Here is a 17,354-nt window from a genome sequence, read left to right on the forward strand (position 1 = left end):
TGGGGAATTAATAATGGGGAACAAGGAAATAGCAGAAATTTTGAAAAAATATTTTGTATTGGTTTTCATTGTAAGAGACACTAAAATATCTCAATAATAGATAATCAAGGGGCTATAGAGAGGGAGGAACATGAAACTATCACTGAAGAAAAAGTACTCGGTAAAATAAATCCCCTGAACCTGATTGCTTGCATACTAGAGTCTTAAAAGAAGTGGCTGCAGAGATAGTAGATGCATTGGTTGTAATCTACCAAAATTCCCTGGATTCTGGAGAGGTCCCAGCGGATTGGAAAACAGCAAATGTAATTTAAAATAGGAGGCAGACAGAAAGCAGGAAACTATAGACCAGTTAGCCTAACATCTGTCATTGGGAAAATGCTGGAATCCATTATTAAGGAAGCAGTAGCAGGACACTTGGAAAAGCATAATACAGTCAAGCAGAGTCAGCATGGTTTTATGAAAGAGAAATCATGTTTGACACATTTCCTGGAATTTTTTGAGGATGTAACGAGCAGGGTGGATAAGGGAGAACCAGTAGATGTGGTGTATTTGGATTTCCAGAAGGCATTCGATAAGGTGCCACATAAAAGGTTACTGCACAAGATAAGAGCTCACTGGGTTGGGGGTAATATATTAGCATGGATAGCAGATTGGCTAACTAACTGAAAACAGAGTGTCGGGATAAATGGGTCTTTTTCCAGTTGGCAAACAGTAACTAGTGGGGTGCCACAGGGATCGGTGCTGGGGCCTCAACTATTTACAATCTATATTAATGACTTGGATGAAGGGACCGAGTGTAATGTAGCCAAGTTTGTTGATGCTACAAAGATAGATGGGAAAGCAAATTGTGAGGAGGATACACAAAATCTGCAAAGGGATATAGACAGGCTAAGTGAGTGGACAAACATTTGGCAGATGGAGTATAATATGGGAAAGTGTGAGGTTATCCACTTTGGTAGGAAAAATAAAAAAGCAAATGATTATCTAAATGGAGAGAAATTACAAAATGCTGCAGTACAGGACAAGGACCTGGGCATCTTTGTGCATGAAGCACAAAAAGTTAGTAAGCAGGTACAGCAAGTAATCAGGAAGGCAAATGGAATGTTGGTCTTTATCGCAAGGGGGATGTAGTATAAAAGCAGGGAAGTCCTGCTACAACTGTACAGGGTATTGGTGAGTCCACACCCGGAGTACTGCATACAGTTTTGGTCTCCTTATTTAAGGAGGGGTATACTTGCATTGGAGGCAGTCCAGAGAAGGTTCACTGGGTTGATTCCGGAGATTGACTTATGACGAAAGGTTGAGCAGGTTGGGCCTATACCCGTTGGAGTTTACAAGAATGAGAGGTGATCTTATTAAAACATATAAGATACTGAGGTGACTCGACAAGGTAGATGCAGAGAGGATGTAGGGGAATCTTGAACTAGGGGGCATAGTTTCAGAATAAGGGATCGCCCATTTAGAACTGAGGTGAGGAGGAATTTTTTCTCTGAGGGTCGTAAATCTGTGGAATTCCCTGCCCCAGAGAGCTGTGGAGGCTGGGTCACTGAATATATTTAAGGTGGAGATAGACAGATTTTTGTGCAATAAGGGAGTGAAGGGTCATGGGGGCAGGCAGGGAAGTGGAGCTGAGCCCAAGATCAGATCAGCCATGATCTTATTAAATGGTGGAGCAGGCTCGAGGGGCCAAATGGCCTACTCCTGTTCCTATTTCTTATGTTCTTATGTGACCACTGCTCGTGAACGTGTATTGTAGCAGGAGTCAGTGGTGTGGAGAGTGGGAAGAAAATGTTAAAATTGTTTATTTTACAGAGAAATCCAAATTAACTTTATTTTTGCTTATTCTCAAATTGCAGACTCTTGCATTTTAATGAACTGAAATGGAGGAAAGGCCTAGTTTTTCCAGAAGAAGCAAAGAGGTGGTCATCGGCAAGGACGAAACTAACACATGGAGGAGTACTCTGCACCAAGAAAATCATTTTACACCTGGAAACTACTCAAAAGGTTTTAATAAAAGAACAGAAACCCAAAAGCAAAGGGAAGTGCAAGAGAACTATGGTACAAGTCCAAGGAAGGGTGCTCAAGTCATCATGAGCAGTCCATGTGCAGTCATAAGAGCAGGTTACAGCGCAGGGACACGGTCCAACGATGGGCGCAAGGAAAAAGGTAGAAAGAAGATATCTGGTGAGCAGCAGGGTTCCCCAGTTCAGAACACAGAGAGGAAATGGAGGGACAATGCTTTTGAGTTGAAGTATAAGTCTCCAGCAAAGGACAATGAGTACAATAAAACAGAATGGAACAGCAAGACTCAAAGTAGTGGTGATAAAGTCAGGAATGCTAGAAGACAGCTTCATAAGGAATATGGAAATGATGAAATGTTTGGAAAGCAAACGGAAGGTATGTTTCTTTTTAGGATCATTTATATTAATTATTTCTTCCTTTCCAGTATTTACCCAGTTTCTCATCCTTGTCAAGTTATGTTTAGTAAGCCCTGGTTACCAGAATTTGAATACCGTACCAGAATTGAATCATTCCTTTGAATACCACTGGTCAAGAGGTTATTAAAAATTTAGCAACTTGCCCAAGTGCACAAGTGCCATTTACTTGTTACTATCAAGTGTTACATAACAATATAAGAAATAGGAGCAGGAGTAGGACATTCGGCCCTCGAGCCTGCTCCGCCATTCAATAAGATCATGGCTGATCTTCTACCTCAACTCCACTATTCCCATATCTCTTGATTCCGTTAATATCCAAAAATGTTATCGATTTCTGTCTTGAATATACTCAGTGACTGAGCCTCCACAGCCCTCTGGGGTAGAGAGTTCCAAAGAATCACCACCCTCTTGAGTGAAGAAATTTCTCATCTCAGTCCTAAATGGCTGACCCCTTATTCTGGGACTGTGACACCTGGTTCTGGACACCCCAGCCAGAGGAAATATCCTCCGTGTCAAGCTCTAAGAATTTTTTATGCTTCAATGTGATCACCTCTTATTCCTCTAAACTCTAGAGAATATAGACCTGGTCTACTCAATCTCTCCTCATCGGGCAATCCTCCCCAGGAATCAGTCTAGTGAACCTTCATTGCATTCCCTGAAGTGTTAGCAACCACTTGCACGAATAAATTTGTGAGCAGTGTTGATGTTTGAAAAAATATTTATTAACTAATTGTTGGGAGGTGTGTATTATATCAAGATAATCAGTATGTATTATATCAAGATAATCTGATGAGCAAGAACCATATGGTCAGTTCATATGTTTGAAAGGGATGATTTTAGTGATGTTACCTCACTGAACAGATCCTAAATCAAAACTCCAAGATCTGTTGGGATTAGCAACATGATATATATACACATTTATGGAATTGGCCCAAAGGCTCCATGGTGTGCACCTACGTGGCCCACAAAGGCAAAAAACTTGGCTATCACTGCTCTAGATCTTGCCTTCAGATTGCTAATTTTTCTCCAGTTTATGGATTTCCTTACTTAACGCTGATTTAAAATCTAACAGCTAACTGGTTTTGGTACAATATTCCATCCTGTATTTAAAGAAAACTTGAGCATTAAAATAGTAAAATGTGAGGAACTTAACAACAACAACTTTACCAAGATTTGCGTCCTAGACAACATTTATCCTTCAACCAATAGCACCAATACAGATGATCTCGTCCTGTGTCTCATTTGCTATTTGTGGTACTTTACTGTGCACAAATTGGTCACCGCATTACTCTACATTACAACACTGACTGCACTTCAAAAAAACTTTGTGAAGTGCTTTGGGCGGTCATGAAAGCGGCTATTTAAATGCAAGTTTTTTCTATCTTAGTGAGGAAATAGTGGGATGCCAGGCTCCCTCTGAAATCCTACCAGTTCTGTCTAGTGTACAGCTAGCAACAAGTACTCTGGCATGAATCAGGCGTACTTGCAGTTTAATGACTGAAATTGAATTCCACAGTGCCATAGCTAAACTACAATCAGTCTGAGACCATAGTTAGTTATATAGAAATTTACAGCACAGAAGGAGGCCATTTCGGCCCATCGTGTCTGCACCAGCTGACCAAGAGCAACTAGCCTAATCCCACTTTCCAACTCTTGGTCCATAGCCCTGTAGGTTACGGCACTTTAAGTGCACATCCAAATATCTTTTAAATGTGGTGATGGTTCCTGCAGGTCGGGCAGTGAGTTCCAGACCCCTATCACCTGCTGGGTGAAGAAATGTCCCCATATATATCCTCTAAACCTCCTTCTAATTACTTTAAATCTATGCCCCCTGGTTGTTGACCCCTCTCCAGTCCAGGCAACATTCTTATGAATCTCCTCTGCAATCCCCTTTCCAGTGCAATCACATCTTTCCTGTAATGTGTTGACCAGAACTCCAGCTGCGGCCTAACCAGTTTTTTTTTACATTTCAAGCATAACCTCCTTGCTCTTGTATTCCATGCCTTGACTAATAAAAGCAAGTATTCCATATGACTTCTTAACCACCTTATCTACCTGGCCTGCTACCTTCAGGGATCTGTGGACATGCACTCCAAGGTCCCTTTGTTCCTCTACACTTTTCAATGTTGTACCATTTAATGTGTATTCCCTTGCCTTGTTAGACCTCCCCACATGCATTACCTCACACTTATCCGGATTGAATTCCATTTGCCACTGTTCTGCCCACCTGACCAATACATTGATATCTTCCTGCAGTCCGCAGCTTTCTTCTTAATTATCAACCACACAGCCTATTTTAATGTCATCTGCAAAATTCTTAATCATACCCCCAACATTTAAGTCCAAGTCATTGATATATACTACAAAAAGCAAGGGACTGAGCTCTGTGGAACCCTACTAGATACAACCTTCCAGTCACAAAAACACCCATTAACCATTACCCTTTGCTTCCTGCCTCTCAGCCAATTTTGGATCCAACTTGCTTTTTGTGGTATATATCAATGACTTGGACTTAAATGTTGGGGGTGTGATTAAGAATTTTCAGAATGGCAGGCAGTGACTAGTGGAGTGGTGCAGGGCTCAGTGCTGGGACCCCAGCTCTTTACAATATACATCAATGATTTAGATGAAGGAATTGAGTGTAATATCTCCAAGTTTGCAGATGACACTAACTGGGTGGCGGTGTGAGCTGTGAGGGGGATGCTAAGAGGCTGCAGGGTGACTTGGACAGGTTAGGTGAGTGGACAAATGCATGGCAGATGCAGTATAATGTGGATAAATAGCCACTTTGGTGGCAAAAACGTGAAGACAGAATATTATCTGAATGATGGCAAATAAGGAAAAGGGGAGGTGCAACGAGACCTGGGTGTCATGGTTCATCAGTCATTGAAAGTTGGCATACAGGTATAGCAGGCGGTGAAGAAGGCAGATGGTATGTTGGCCTTCATAGCTAGGGGATTTGAGTATAGGAGCAGGGAGGTCTTACTGCAGTTGTATAAGGCCTTGGTGAGGCCTCACCTGGAATATTGTGTTCAGTTTTGGTCTCCTAAGCTGAGGAAGGACATTCTTGCTATTGAGGGAGTGCAGCGAAGGTTCACCAGACTGATTCCCGGGATGGCTGGACTGACCTATGAGGAGAGACTGGATCAACTGGGCTTTTATACATTGGAGTTTAGAAGGATGAGAGGGTATCTCATAGAAACATATAGGACTGTGACGGGACAGGTTAGATGCGGGAAGAATGTTCCCGATGTTGGGGAAGTCCAGAACCAGGGGACACAGTCTTAGGATAAGGGGTAGGCCATTTAGGACTGAGATGAGGAGAAACTTCTTTACTCATAGAGTTGTTAACCTGTGAAATTCCCTGCTGCAGAGAGTTGTTAATGCCAGTTCATTAGATATATTCAAGAGGGAGTTAGATATGGCCCTTCCGGCTAAGGAGATCAAGGGGTATTGGGAGAAAGCAGGAAAGAGGTACTGAGGGAATGATCAGTCATGATCTTATTGAATGGTGGTGTAGGCTCGAAGGGCCGAATGGCCTACTCCTGCATCTATTTTCTATGTTTTCTAGGCCACTTTGCTCTGGATCCCATGGGCTATTACTTTTGTGACCAGTCTGCCATGTGGGACCTTATCAAAAGCTTTGCTAAAATCCATATACATTATATCATACGCACTGCCCTCACCGACCCTCCTGGTTGCCTCCTCGAAAAATTCAATAAAGTTCGTCAGACATGACCTTCCCTTGACAAATGCATCCTTTGATTAATCCATGTCTTTCCAAATGGAGATTTATCCTGTCCCTCAGGTTTTTTCCCAATAATTTTCCCACCACCGAGGTTAGGCTGACAGGCTTGTAATTACTCGGTCTATCCCTTTCTCCCTTTTTAAACAAAGTTACAACATCAGCAATCCTCCAGTCCTCTGGCACCGCACCTGTAGCCAGAGAGGATTGGAAAATGATGGTCAGAGCCTCTGCTATTTCCTCTTTTGCTTCTCTTAACAGCCTGGGATACATTTCACCCAGGCCTGGGGATTTGTCCACTTTCAAAGCTCTAAGCCCCTTAATAATTCCTCTCTCACTATGTTTATCCATTCTAATATTTCACACTACTCCTCCTTGATTGCAATATCTGCATCGCCCCTCTCTTTTGTGAAAACAGATTCAAAATATTCATTAAGAATCCTACCCACGTCTTCCGCCTCCACACGCAGATTTCCTTTATGGTCTCTAATAGTATTAGGCAGCCCCTATTATCGAGGATGATCTGCTTCTACACCAAAAAGGGATGAGTTCATAGGTGTCTATTACTATCCTCCTCACTGTTCACTATACTTCCATGTTTTGTATCATCTGCAAATGCTGAAATTGTCCAAGTCCAAGTCATTAATATACATCAAGAAAAGCAGCGGTCCAAGTACCAACCCCTGGGGAATACCACTGGATACCTTCCTCCAGTCTGAAAAACAACCATTCACCACTACTCTCTGTCTTCTCTCACTGAGCCAATTTCGTATCCATGCTGCCACTGTCCGTTTTATTCCATGGCCTTCAACTTTGCTGGCAAGTCTATTATGTGGCACTTTATTAAATGCCTTTTGGAAGTCCATATACCCTACGTCAACAGCATGGCCCTCATCAACCTTCATCAAACAACTCAAGTTAGTTAAACATGGTTTGCCTTTAACAAATCTGTGCTGGCTTTCCTTAATGAATCCACACTTGTCCAAGTGACTGTTAACTTTGTCCCCTGGCCCCAAACTTACTCCTCCCCTGGGCCCCATCACATCCCTCTACAGTCTCTCGCCGTTCCTGCTGTATCTGCCCACGCTCCAATCACCGACCTGGATCTTGATGACATCACTCTTCACAGCCGTCGCCCTCCTGCATCAGCTCACGCTGTACTTTGCAGTGGTATGCCTCCACGCTGCCCATGGCTGCCGCTCACCGCTCCATTTATGGCCCCAACCTGCCGCTGATGTTTCCTCGCAGGTCAGTTATCCACTGACGCTCTTATCGGGATGTTCTGCACCGTCCAATTCTCGACTTATGCTTGGATATTGAGTGGCTTTCTGGCATATTCTGAAAAATAGTAATTTTCTTGATGGTTAATATTTGTCACAACTAACCAATGTGTATCGAGTTTTACAGGGGTTGAAGAATTATTGCTACTTACAGGACAACATTCTGTTGGTATTAATCAAAGAATTCGGTTGAAAGATATGGATCAACATGTTATGTAAAATAAAAGGAATATTCCCTAACGAACAAGTTCATGTTTAATAAAAAAAGACTGCCTCTATCATGCTGTTCAGTGCAAGGATAGAAGCAGCAACTTAGCTATGTAAATTGAGTGGCTACTTCGTACTTCTGGATGAGACCAGACGACACTTTCCTGTCACAGCATCACAAGGCAGGCACATTTCTAAAGGCAGGGGCCCCAAATTCCTGCAGGCTGCTGATCCCCAGTGCAAGTCACATGATGCACCCTCTGGCAATCCCTGCCGCTGACCCTATCAGTGTATGCTGAGTCAGGGGAAGGTTCCCAAGGGAGCCTGCAGTAGTGGCGGAGGGGTGGGTGGCGGAGGGAAGAGGGATAGCACGAGAAACCTACTGCTCCAAAGGATCCCAGCAGCCTACGGTCAGGGGTCAATTTGTGAAGTCTGGCAGCCTGAGTCTCCCACTACAGGCAAGGCACACCAACCAGCCAATGAATCTGAGTCCAGGGCTGGGGAAACTCACTGCCTAGGACATCCTCCACTCATCCAAAGCCCCTCCTGCCATGAATAACCTTGTTCAGGCTGGACAGAGATTCCGCAAGATTCCACAGAAACTAGCAGCGAAGGCCAGGCAGTGGCTGTCTCCCAGGCCTATTGGTCCACTCCCACCTAACTTACAGTGTGAGCGCAACAGAAGGTCCACAGAAATTCGAGGCCAAGATGTTTTATTTGCGATTGTTAGAGTCATAAATTCAAATAACTTAAACTTAACTTTTTTGGATGGCTGCCCTTCCCACCAGCAGTACCAGTTGAATGTGAAGCAGCAGTGAATCTTAGTATTACAAGTTAGCGTACCAATACTGTGTTAGTTAAAAGTATCTTTAAGCACACAAGTCTGAACATGCACCACAAGCATGAAGCAACACTTTTAGCAAATGACAAGTTAAATCATTAACTGATTATTGTCTCAATGGATGGAAGTTTTATTAACTCGTCATGTATAGATAAACAGATTCTCAAAAGCTGACTCAGCACTACATTGACCCAACTCTTATCTTCTTCACAATAAAATTATATTTCCGATCCCGGTTTGCTTTGCTAAGAAAAGGAGTTGTCTTGGACTTTAGCTGGAAGCTAGTATCAGGCAAAGGACTTCGATTGCAACCATTGCAGTGGAGATTGCTGGCTGCTAGTTCTATTTCTGCAGCATTGCACACCTGTACCCAATAGAACATACATAATATTTGGTGATCACCATGGATACAACTTTAATTCTATACCAGTTGCCGATGACTGTTACATGCGTGGATCACTCAGCAGGGTCAAGAACCATTTTGTAACCTCAGATGCATTCAACTTATGAGAATGCATAATTTTATGAAACCCTGCACAAATTTCACAAGAGTTATAATGTAACGGGCACAATCATAAATGTAGAGCTCTAAAGTAGCAGCTTACTTGCACTGTGAAAAATATCAGTTATCAGAAGAATATTTAGCAGATATGTTACAGATGCCAACATCTGGCCTGTGCTTCTGTGATGGCATAAACATTGAGTTCCCCTTTAAGAGCCATAAACACTCATACATGCCAACCAGCCATGTTTGATGTGGACTGTCTCATTCTGGAGGAGACTTGTCTACATTCATGTACCAGAACCAGTGCGAACCAGACTTCCTGCATCAAGCAGGGCTCCCAAGCTTGCAGGCACTATTGTCATTATAGACAGCGCTGTGGATGGATTCTTGTGAGATTGTGAATTCCTGCCCAAAGTGTAGAGTGTCATCAATCACAAAATGAACCAGTAGGTAGGAGCTTGGGAGCGGCACTGAGGGGAAAGGAGGGGCTCAGCAATTATCTGGAAGGTGTGGAGATCCAGGACCAGCAGTTTGTAGCAGAGAGAAACCACTGCAGCAACACTTGGGAAAGGGAGCGAGCAACAAAGCCAGGAACAACATTTGGCAATGGGGGAAAGGAGCCAGGAGCAGCATTTTTGGGGGAGAGGCCAGCAGTAATACTTAAGAGAGGGAGACAAGGATTGGAAGATTATGGCCAGTACCTCTGCGATTTCCTCTTTAACCTCCCTCAGCATCCTAGGATGCATCCCATCCGGTCCTGGTGACAGTCAACCTTTCTAGTATCTCCTCTGAATCAATTTTTATCTCATCTAGTATCTCCACTACCTCCTCTTTCACTGACTTTGGCAGCATCTTCCTCGGTGAAAACAGATGCAAAGTACTCATTTAGTACCTCAGCCATGTCCTCTGCCTCCATGCGTAGGTCTCCTGTTTGGTCCCTAATCAGCCCCACCGCTCCTCTTGCTACCCAATTATTATTTATATGCGTATAGAAGACTTTTGAATTCCCTTTTATGTTAGCTGCGAATCTATTTTCGTACTCTTTGCCCCTCTTATTTCCTTTTTCACTTTCCCTCTGAACTTTCTATATTCAACCTTCTGTTTGCTTTATTCACTCTGCTCTACTATGACTAGAAATGATCAGTCTATTGTTCCTCCCAGATCTTTCTCAGCCTTTCCCATAGCTAGTTCATAAGTTAATTCAAATAAAAACAGAAAATGGCGGTTATAGCATTGGAAGAATTATTACTTTTGTACATAGCTTCTACAGTTATGCTTATTTCTAGCTCCCTATTTTCCACCTCTTACTGCCTTTTTTTATATTTGTTTTGGAAGTTCCTGTATTTTACCCAGAGATTTCTTTTGCCCTTCATGTTTTGTAGGATTTGTTTTTCTTATTTCTGTATTGTATTACTAATCCATTTTGGGTCACATTTCTACAATCTGAGGTGTGTATTTTTCCGGCTAATTTTCCGGTATGTCCTTAAAGAAATTGCATTACATAGGATATGCAATACAGAAACAGGCCGTTTGGCCCAACAAGCCGGCGTTTATGCTCCACTCGAGCCTCCTCCCGTCTTTCCTCATCTAAATCTATCAGCATAACCCTCTATTCCCTTCTCCCTCATATGCTTGTCTAACCTCCCCTTAAATGCATCTATACTATTTGCTTCAACCACTTCCTGTGGTAGCGCGTTCCACATTCTCACCACTCTGGGTAAAGAAGTTTCTTCTGAATTCCCGACTGGATTTCTTGGTGACTACCATATATTGACGATCTCTAGTTACGACCTCTATTAGATCACCCCTTAGCCACCTTTTTTCAAGAGAAAAGAGACATAGTTTTTAATCCGTTCCGGATATGTATACCCTCGCATTTCCGATATCATCCTTATAAATCCTGTCCACGCCCCCTGCAGTACTCTGTGGTCCAAACAAGGTTCGATGCAGGTTTAGCATAACTTCCCTACTTTTCAATTCTATACCTCTAGAAATAAATCCTACTGCTTGGTTTTTATGGCTTGCTAACCTGTGTAGCAACTTTTAGTGATGTGTGTATTTGTTCTCTAGGTATTAAGTTAGCTATCCACCAGTCCTCTGGCACTACACCTTTTTCTAATTAATTATTAAATATGTGTAGTAATGCCTCTGTTATCTCTTTCCAAGATTATTTTAAAATATGTGAATGCAATCCCTCCGGACCAGGGGTTTTAGCCTCTTTGAGTTAGAAACATAGAAACATAGAAAATAGGTGCAGGAGTAGGCTATTCGGCCCTTCTAGCCTGCACCGCCATTCAATGTGTTCATGGCTGAACATGCAACTTCAGTACCCCATTCCTGCTTTCTCGCCATACCCCTTGACCCCCCTAGTAGTAAGGACTTCATCTAACTCCTTTTTGAATATATTTAATGAATTAGCCTCAACAACTTTCTGTGGTCGAGAATTCCACAGGTTCACCACTCTCTGGGTGAAGAAGTTTCTCCGCATCTCGGTCCTAAATGGCTTACCCCTTATCCTTAGACTGTGTCCCCTGGTTCTGGACTTCCCCAACATTGGGAACATTCTTCCTGCATCTAACCTGTCTGAACCCATCAGAATTTTAAACGTTTCTATGAGGTCCCCTCTCATTCTTCTGAACTCCAGTGAATACAAGCCCAGTTGATCCAGTCTTTCTTGATAGGTCAGTCCCGCCATCCCGGGAATCAGTCTGGTGAACCTTCACTGCACTCCCTCAATAGCAAGAATGTCCTTCCTCAGGTTAGGAGACCAAAACTGTACACAATACTGCAGGTGTGGCGTCACCAAGGCCCTGTACAACTGTAGCAACACCTCCCTGCTCCTGTACTCAAATCCCCTCGCTATGAAGGCTAACATGCCATTTGCTTTCTTAACCGCCTGCTGTACCTGCATGCCAACCTTCAATGACTGATGTACCATGACACCCAGGTCTCGTTGCACCTTCCCTTTTCCTAATCTGTCACCATTCAGATAATAGTCTGTCTCTCTGTTTTTACCACCAAAGTGGATAACCTCACATTTATCCACATTATACTTCATCTGCCATGCATTTGCCCACTCACCTAACCTATCCAAGTCGCTCTGCAGCCTCATAGCATCCTCCTCGCAGCTCACACTGCCACCCAACTTAGTGTCATCCGCAAATTTGGAGATACTACATTTAATCCCCTCGTCTAAATCATTAATGTACAGTGTAAACAGCTGGGGCCCCAGCACAGAACCTTGCGGTACCCCACTAGTCACTGCCTGCCATTCTGAAAAGTCCCCATTTACTCCTACTCTTTGCTTCCTGTCTGACAACCAGTTCTCAATCCATGTCAGCACACTACCCCCAATCCCATGTGCTTTAACTTTGCACATTAATCTCTTGTGTGGGACCTTGTCGAAAGCCTTCTGAAAGTCCAAATATGCCACATCAACTGGTTCTCCCTTGTCCACTCTACTGGAAACATCCTCAAAAAATTCCAGAAGATTTGTCCAGCATGATTTCCCTTTCACAAATCCATGCTGACTTGGACCTATCATGTCACCTCTTTCCAAATGTGCTGCTATGACATCCTTAATAATCGATTCCATCATTTTACCCACTACCGATGTCAGGCTGACCGGTCTATAATTCCCTGTTTTCTCTCCCTCCTTTTTTAAAAAGTGGGGTTACATTGGCTACCCTCCACTCGATAGGAACTGATCCAGAGTCAATGAAATGTTGGAAAATGACTGTCAATGCATCCGCTATTTCCAAGGCCATCTCCTTAAGTACTCTGGGATGCAGTCCATCAGGCCCTGGGGATTTATTGGCCTTCAATCCCATCAATTTCCCCAACACAATTTCCCGACTAGTTTGATTCATTTATTTGATATATCCCCTCTTTTTATTTTAAATGCACTTATCTCATTATTAATCTCATCATCCACTGTTATGTCCGCCTGTTATATCTCCCTAATAAATACTGAAGCAAAATAATTATTTAATATTTCTGCCATCTCTCTATCATTACCTGTGGTATTACCCCATCTTATCCCTTAATGGTCCTATTACATTCCTAACCTTTTTTATTGATATGCCTGTAAAATATTTTGCAATTTTTTATTTTATGCTCCTTGATAATTTAATTTCATAGTTCCTCTTTGCCTTAATTGTTGTTTTGACTTCATTCCTAATCTTTTCATATTCTCCTTGATCATGCACTCCCCTGCTGTCTATATAAATGTATGCCTCTTTCCTTACCCTCAATTGTTCCCTTATTGCTTTATTCATCCATGGAGTCTCATTAATGTTTAGTTTGTTCTTTCCTTTCAGCGGAATATATTGTTCCTGCACTCTGTTGAACACGGTTTTAAATGTTTCTCATTGCTGTTCTACATTGTTTTTGCCAATACTGTTGCCCATTTTATTTTCCCAAGTTCTATTTTCAGCCCCTCAAAATCAGCTTTTCTCCAATCTATTAACCTGATTTTCGTCATACTTATGTCCTTCTCAATTAACATCTTAAAGCATATTATATTATGGTCACTATTGCATCGATGTTCCCCTACTTTTACTTATCTGCTCTGGTTCATTCCCAATTAGATACAATAGCAAATCCTCCCTTGTTGGGCTTTTTACATGTTGGGTTAGAAAGAAGACATGTACACATTGTAGGAAATTCCATTCCCTTATCCCCTTAATCTACCTCTTCTGTCCAATTGATATCGGGGTAGTTGAAATCCCCCATGATGATTATTCTATGTTTTTACTCATTTTTCTAATTTATGCGCATATTTCTTCCTCCACCTCCCTTCCACTATTAGGTGGTCTGTATACAACACCAAATAGTGTGATTGATCCTTTATTATCTTTTACTTCTATCCATATGGATTCTATTTTTGTCTTGCTGATGGCTACGTCACTTTTTTCTACTGCCATTATGTTATCCTTAATAAGTACAGCTACTCCATCTCCCCTTTTTCGCCCCTCTATCTTTTCTAAATATGTTATACCCTGCAATGTTTAATTCCCAGTCCTGATTTTGTCACATCTCTGTTATCTCTACTATGTCTGGTTCCTCGCAACGCATGATTGCCTCCAGTTCCCCTGTTTCATTATGGACACTGCATTGCTGTACAGACAGTTTAACATTTTTACTAGGATTTCCTCTCACTTTATGTTTAACCATCTTTTTAGACTCCTGTTCTATAACTCTTATTTATTCCCTTCCCATCAATGTCCTCCCTTTATTCTTTCCAATGCTCTCTTTTCCTGTTTAGTTTATATTTAGGCGGGTTACATTTCTTGAAGATTGCTGCCCCCCCCCATCTTACTAGTTTAAAGCCTTTGCCACCTCCCTATTTACCCTTTCCACTAGGACGCGGGTCCCATCCCGGTTGAGGTGGAGCCCGTCCCATCGGTACAGCTCATTCCTGTCCTAGAACTGGTGCCAGTGTCCCATGAAAAGGAACTCCTCTTTCCCACATCAGCCCTTTAGCCACATGTTAATTCCCCTGATCTGCCTGCTTCTTTGCCAGTTTGCATGTGGCTCGATCAATAATCCAGAGATTATTACCCTCAAGTTCCTGCTTTTTAATTTAGAGCCTAACTCCTGACACTGTTTCAGCAAGACCTCCTCCCTGTTCATACTCATTTGTTCTAGCATGGACCATGACAACTGGATTTACCCCCTCCCTTTCCAAGTTACTCTCCAGCCACCGTGAGTTGGTCCCTTGCCTTGGCATCGGATAGGCAACACACCCTTCAGGATTCGCATTCTTGGCTGGAGAGGACACTATCTAGCCCCCTAATTATAGAGTTCCCATATCACTACCACATTTATATTCTGCTCCCCGCGCCCCCCCCCCCCCCCCACCCCCTTGGACAGCCTTCTGAGCCACGGTGCCTTAGTCTGCATTGTGGCTGTCCTCCCTGCCATCTTTCTCCTTGGCCTCACAGGTAGCGAGTACATCATACCTGTTGGACAGGACAAGTATCTGCGGGACCTCCTTCAACCTCTCCTAAATTCCCGTTACCTGGCTCCCTAACAGTCACACCCTCCCTTTCCCGAATCTCCTTTCCTCTGGGGTATTCTGGATAAAACTGTCTCCCTCCCTTATGCGTTGGAATGTCTCCAGCTCACACTCCAGCTCAATGACTCTGAGCCGGAGAAATTTAAAATGGAGACACCTCCTGCAGACTTGTTTGCTCGGGACAGTGTCACTATCCACAAACTCCCACATACTGCAGACACACAACCTGCTCTGCCATATCTTAGTCTAGCCTTATTTTATTGATTTAAATTAGTTAAAGTCTTTATTCAATGATTATTTATAATTCTATTCATTAGTTTAACTGGTTAAGCAACAACTTTAATACAGTACTTTATAATTCTCAACTGAAGTTTTCCTGAGTACTACCCCCACCTAGTTGATTTGGTTAATCTCTTCTCCCATTACCTTGAAATCGGCCTTAAAGTTGTATATCTAAGTATTAATTTTATTGGTTTATCTCAGATCATGTCCAGTTCTATGGTCACTGTCCCCCAGGGGTGCCACTAATTTTATTTCCAAGATACTTTCGAGGCCTGATCAAGATGCAAGTTGTTTCTCTTGACATCCCTAACACACTGGGCCAGAAAGTAATCATGGATTACAATTATTTTATAGATTTTAGATGACTTGATCAATCCCAGTTTATATTGAGTTGATTAAATTCCCGAATTAAAATGATGTGTTTGCACATATTTGTAGAGTAACCTGTTTTTCGCTTTGACACAGCAGCAAACCTCTTCAATTCGTAAACAAAACCAAAATAGTTTGAATGCTTGAAATCTAAAATAAAAAACAGAAAATGCTGGAAATACTCAGCAGCATCTGTGGAGAGAGAAACAGAGTTTGGTGGGAATTTTAACCCCCCCCAAAAAATGGGCGGGTTGGGGTCGGGTGGGAGGTTAAAGTGTTAAAAATCTGAATCCCGACCAAAACCCACCTTCAAACTGCACACTTCCGGTTTTAACAGAGATGGGATGGTGGCAGTGGGGGAGGCAAGTCAACCCGCTCCCAGGAGGCGGGTTGCCTATTTAAATATTATAATCAGGCTGGTGTGCCCACCCCCTGCGATTATACCCCAGCTCCTCCACACTACGAGGCCTACAATTCTCTCTCTCCCCTCGCCCCAAGGACTTCCAATCGTTTTCTTGGCCTTCTTCACGCACTCCCCCCGGCCCCCAGGCGATGCTCCCCATGGTACCACCCCCCCGGGGTCTTGCTCCCCCCTGGGCCCCTCCCCCCCCCCCCCATTTCCTCCCGTCCCCCTCCCCCCTTTTTCCTCCTGCCCCCACTCCCCCCCCCCCTCCTTTTCCTCCTGCCCTTCTCCCCGTCCCCCCCCCCAACATGCTCCCCCTCCCCCCTTTTTCCTCCCACCCCATGTCCTCCCACGTCCGCCATCCCGGACCAGGCAGTCTATCTTGCTGGAAGGATTATTCTGTAGCCATGCATCTACTTTCTTTATCTCCTAGGTGAACGCAGCATATAGAACTGTTCCAGCTCCTTTCCTATCCAGTCTGTTATTCCTGAACACACTGAATGTTGCACTTTTCTCAATCATTGCCGATTAATCTTGTTTCTGAGATTCTTACTGCATCATAGTTCACAATTACCACCTCACATTTAGTCTTGTTGCGAATGTTTTGAGCAATCTCGTGTAGGCATTTTAAAAGGATAAGTCCATCCTTCACCATATTCCTTTTCTTATGTCAAAAATAACATCCTTGGGTTATTTTTTTTACATTAAAGGTACTATAAAAGTTCAATTTGTTGATGTAGATCTATCAGCTGTAAGTTCCTTTTTGTTCGGTTTTGTTTATCTTTCTTTACCCTTCTGTTTACCAGTTTAAATCCTCTCCCATTGTCCTGTTTACTCTCTCCGCAAGGACATTGGTACCAATCCGGTTCAAGTGAAACCTGTTTTGTATGAACAGCTTGTCTCAATGAGATCCTAAGCACCCCCTTCTACAGTTTCCCATCACACTTAAATGTATCTATTCTGTTTGCCTAACCGGTCTGGTGCATGGCATTAAGATGATTACCCGAGAAATCTTGTACTATTCTAAAATCTAACCATTCAAGTTGCCTCTGCAAGACACCCCTCCCAATGTCATAGATTCCTTCTTGGGCCACTCCTTTTGATTGTTTCGCTTACCAGAGGTTTTATCCATTCTGTACTCTAAAATTCCTCTCCCATCCCCTCAGGCATTGAAACCAGTCCAGGAGATGACATGGACCAAGTGTTATCTATAAAGACACTTACCTGCTACATGATGCGATCTCTGTCGCAATCCAGCTCCCTCT

The 17,354-nt window shown here is 43.0% G+C and overlaps 1 protein-coding gene across 1 annotated transcript in view; it reads left to right on the plus strand.

The window, feature by feature from the left end:
• The window catches only part of LOC139256444 (terminal uridylyltransferase 7-like), a 122,130-nt gene that overhangs the window by 15,309 nt on the left and 89,467 nt on the right, over positions 1-17,354 (plus strand). The window contains exon 2 of the mRNA XM_070874223.1: positions 1,857-2,397. Coding sequence (XP_070730324.1) covers positions 1,881-2,397 — 517 coding nt within the window. The 5' untranslated portion in view covers positions 1,857-1,880. The remainder of the gene's footprint in view (positions 1-1,856; positions 2,398-17,354) is intronic.

Source organism: Pristiophorus japonicus, unplaced genomic scaffold, assembly GCF_044704955.1.
Source record: "Pristiophorus japonicus isolate sPriJap1 unplaced genomic scaffold, sPriJap1.hap1 HAP1_SCAFFOLD_725, whole genome shotgun sequence".
Taxonomy (NCBI): Eukaryota; Metazoa; Chordata; class Chondrichthyes; family Pristiophoridae; genus Pristiophorus; species Pristiophorus japonicus.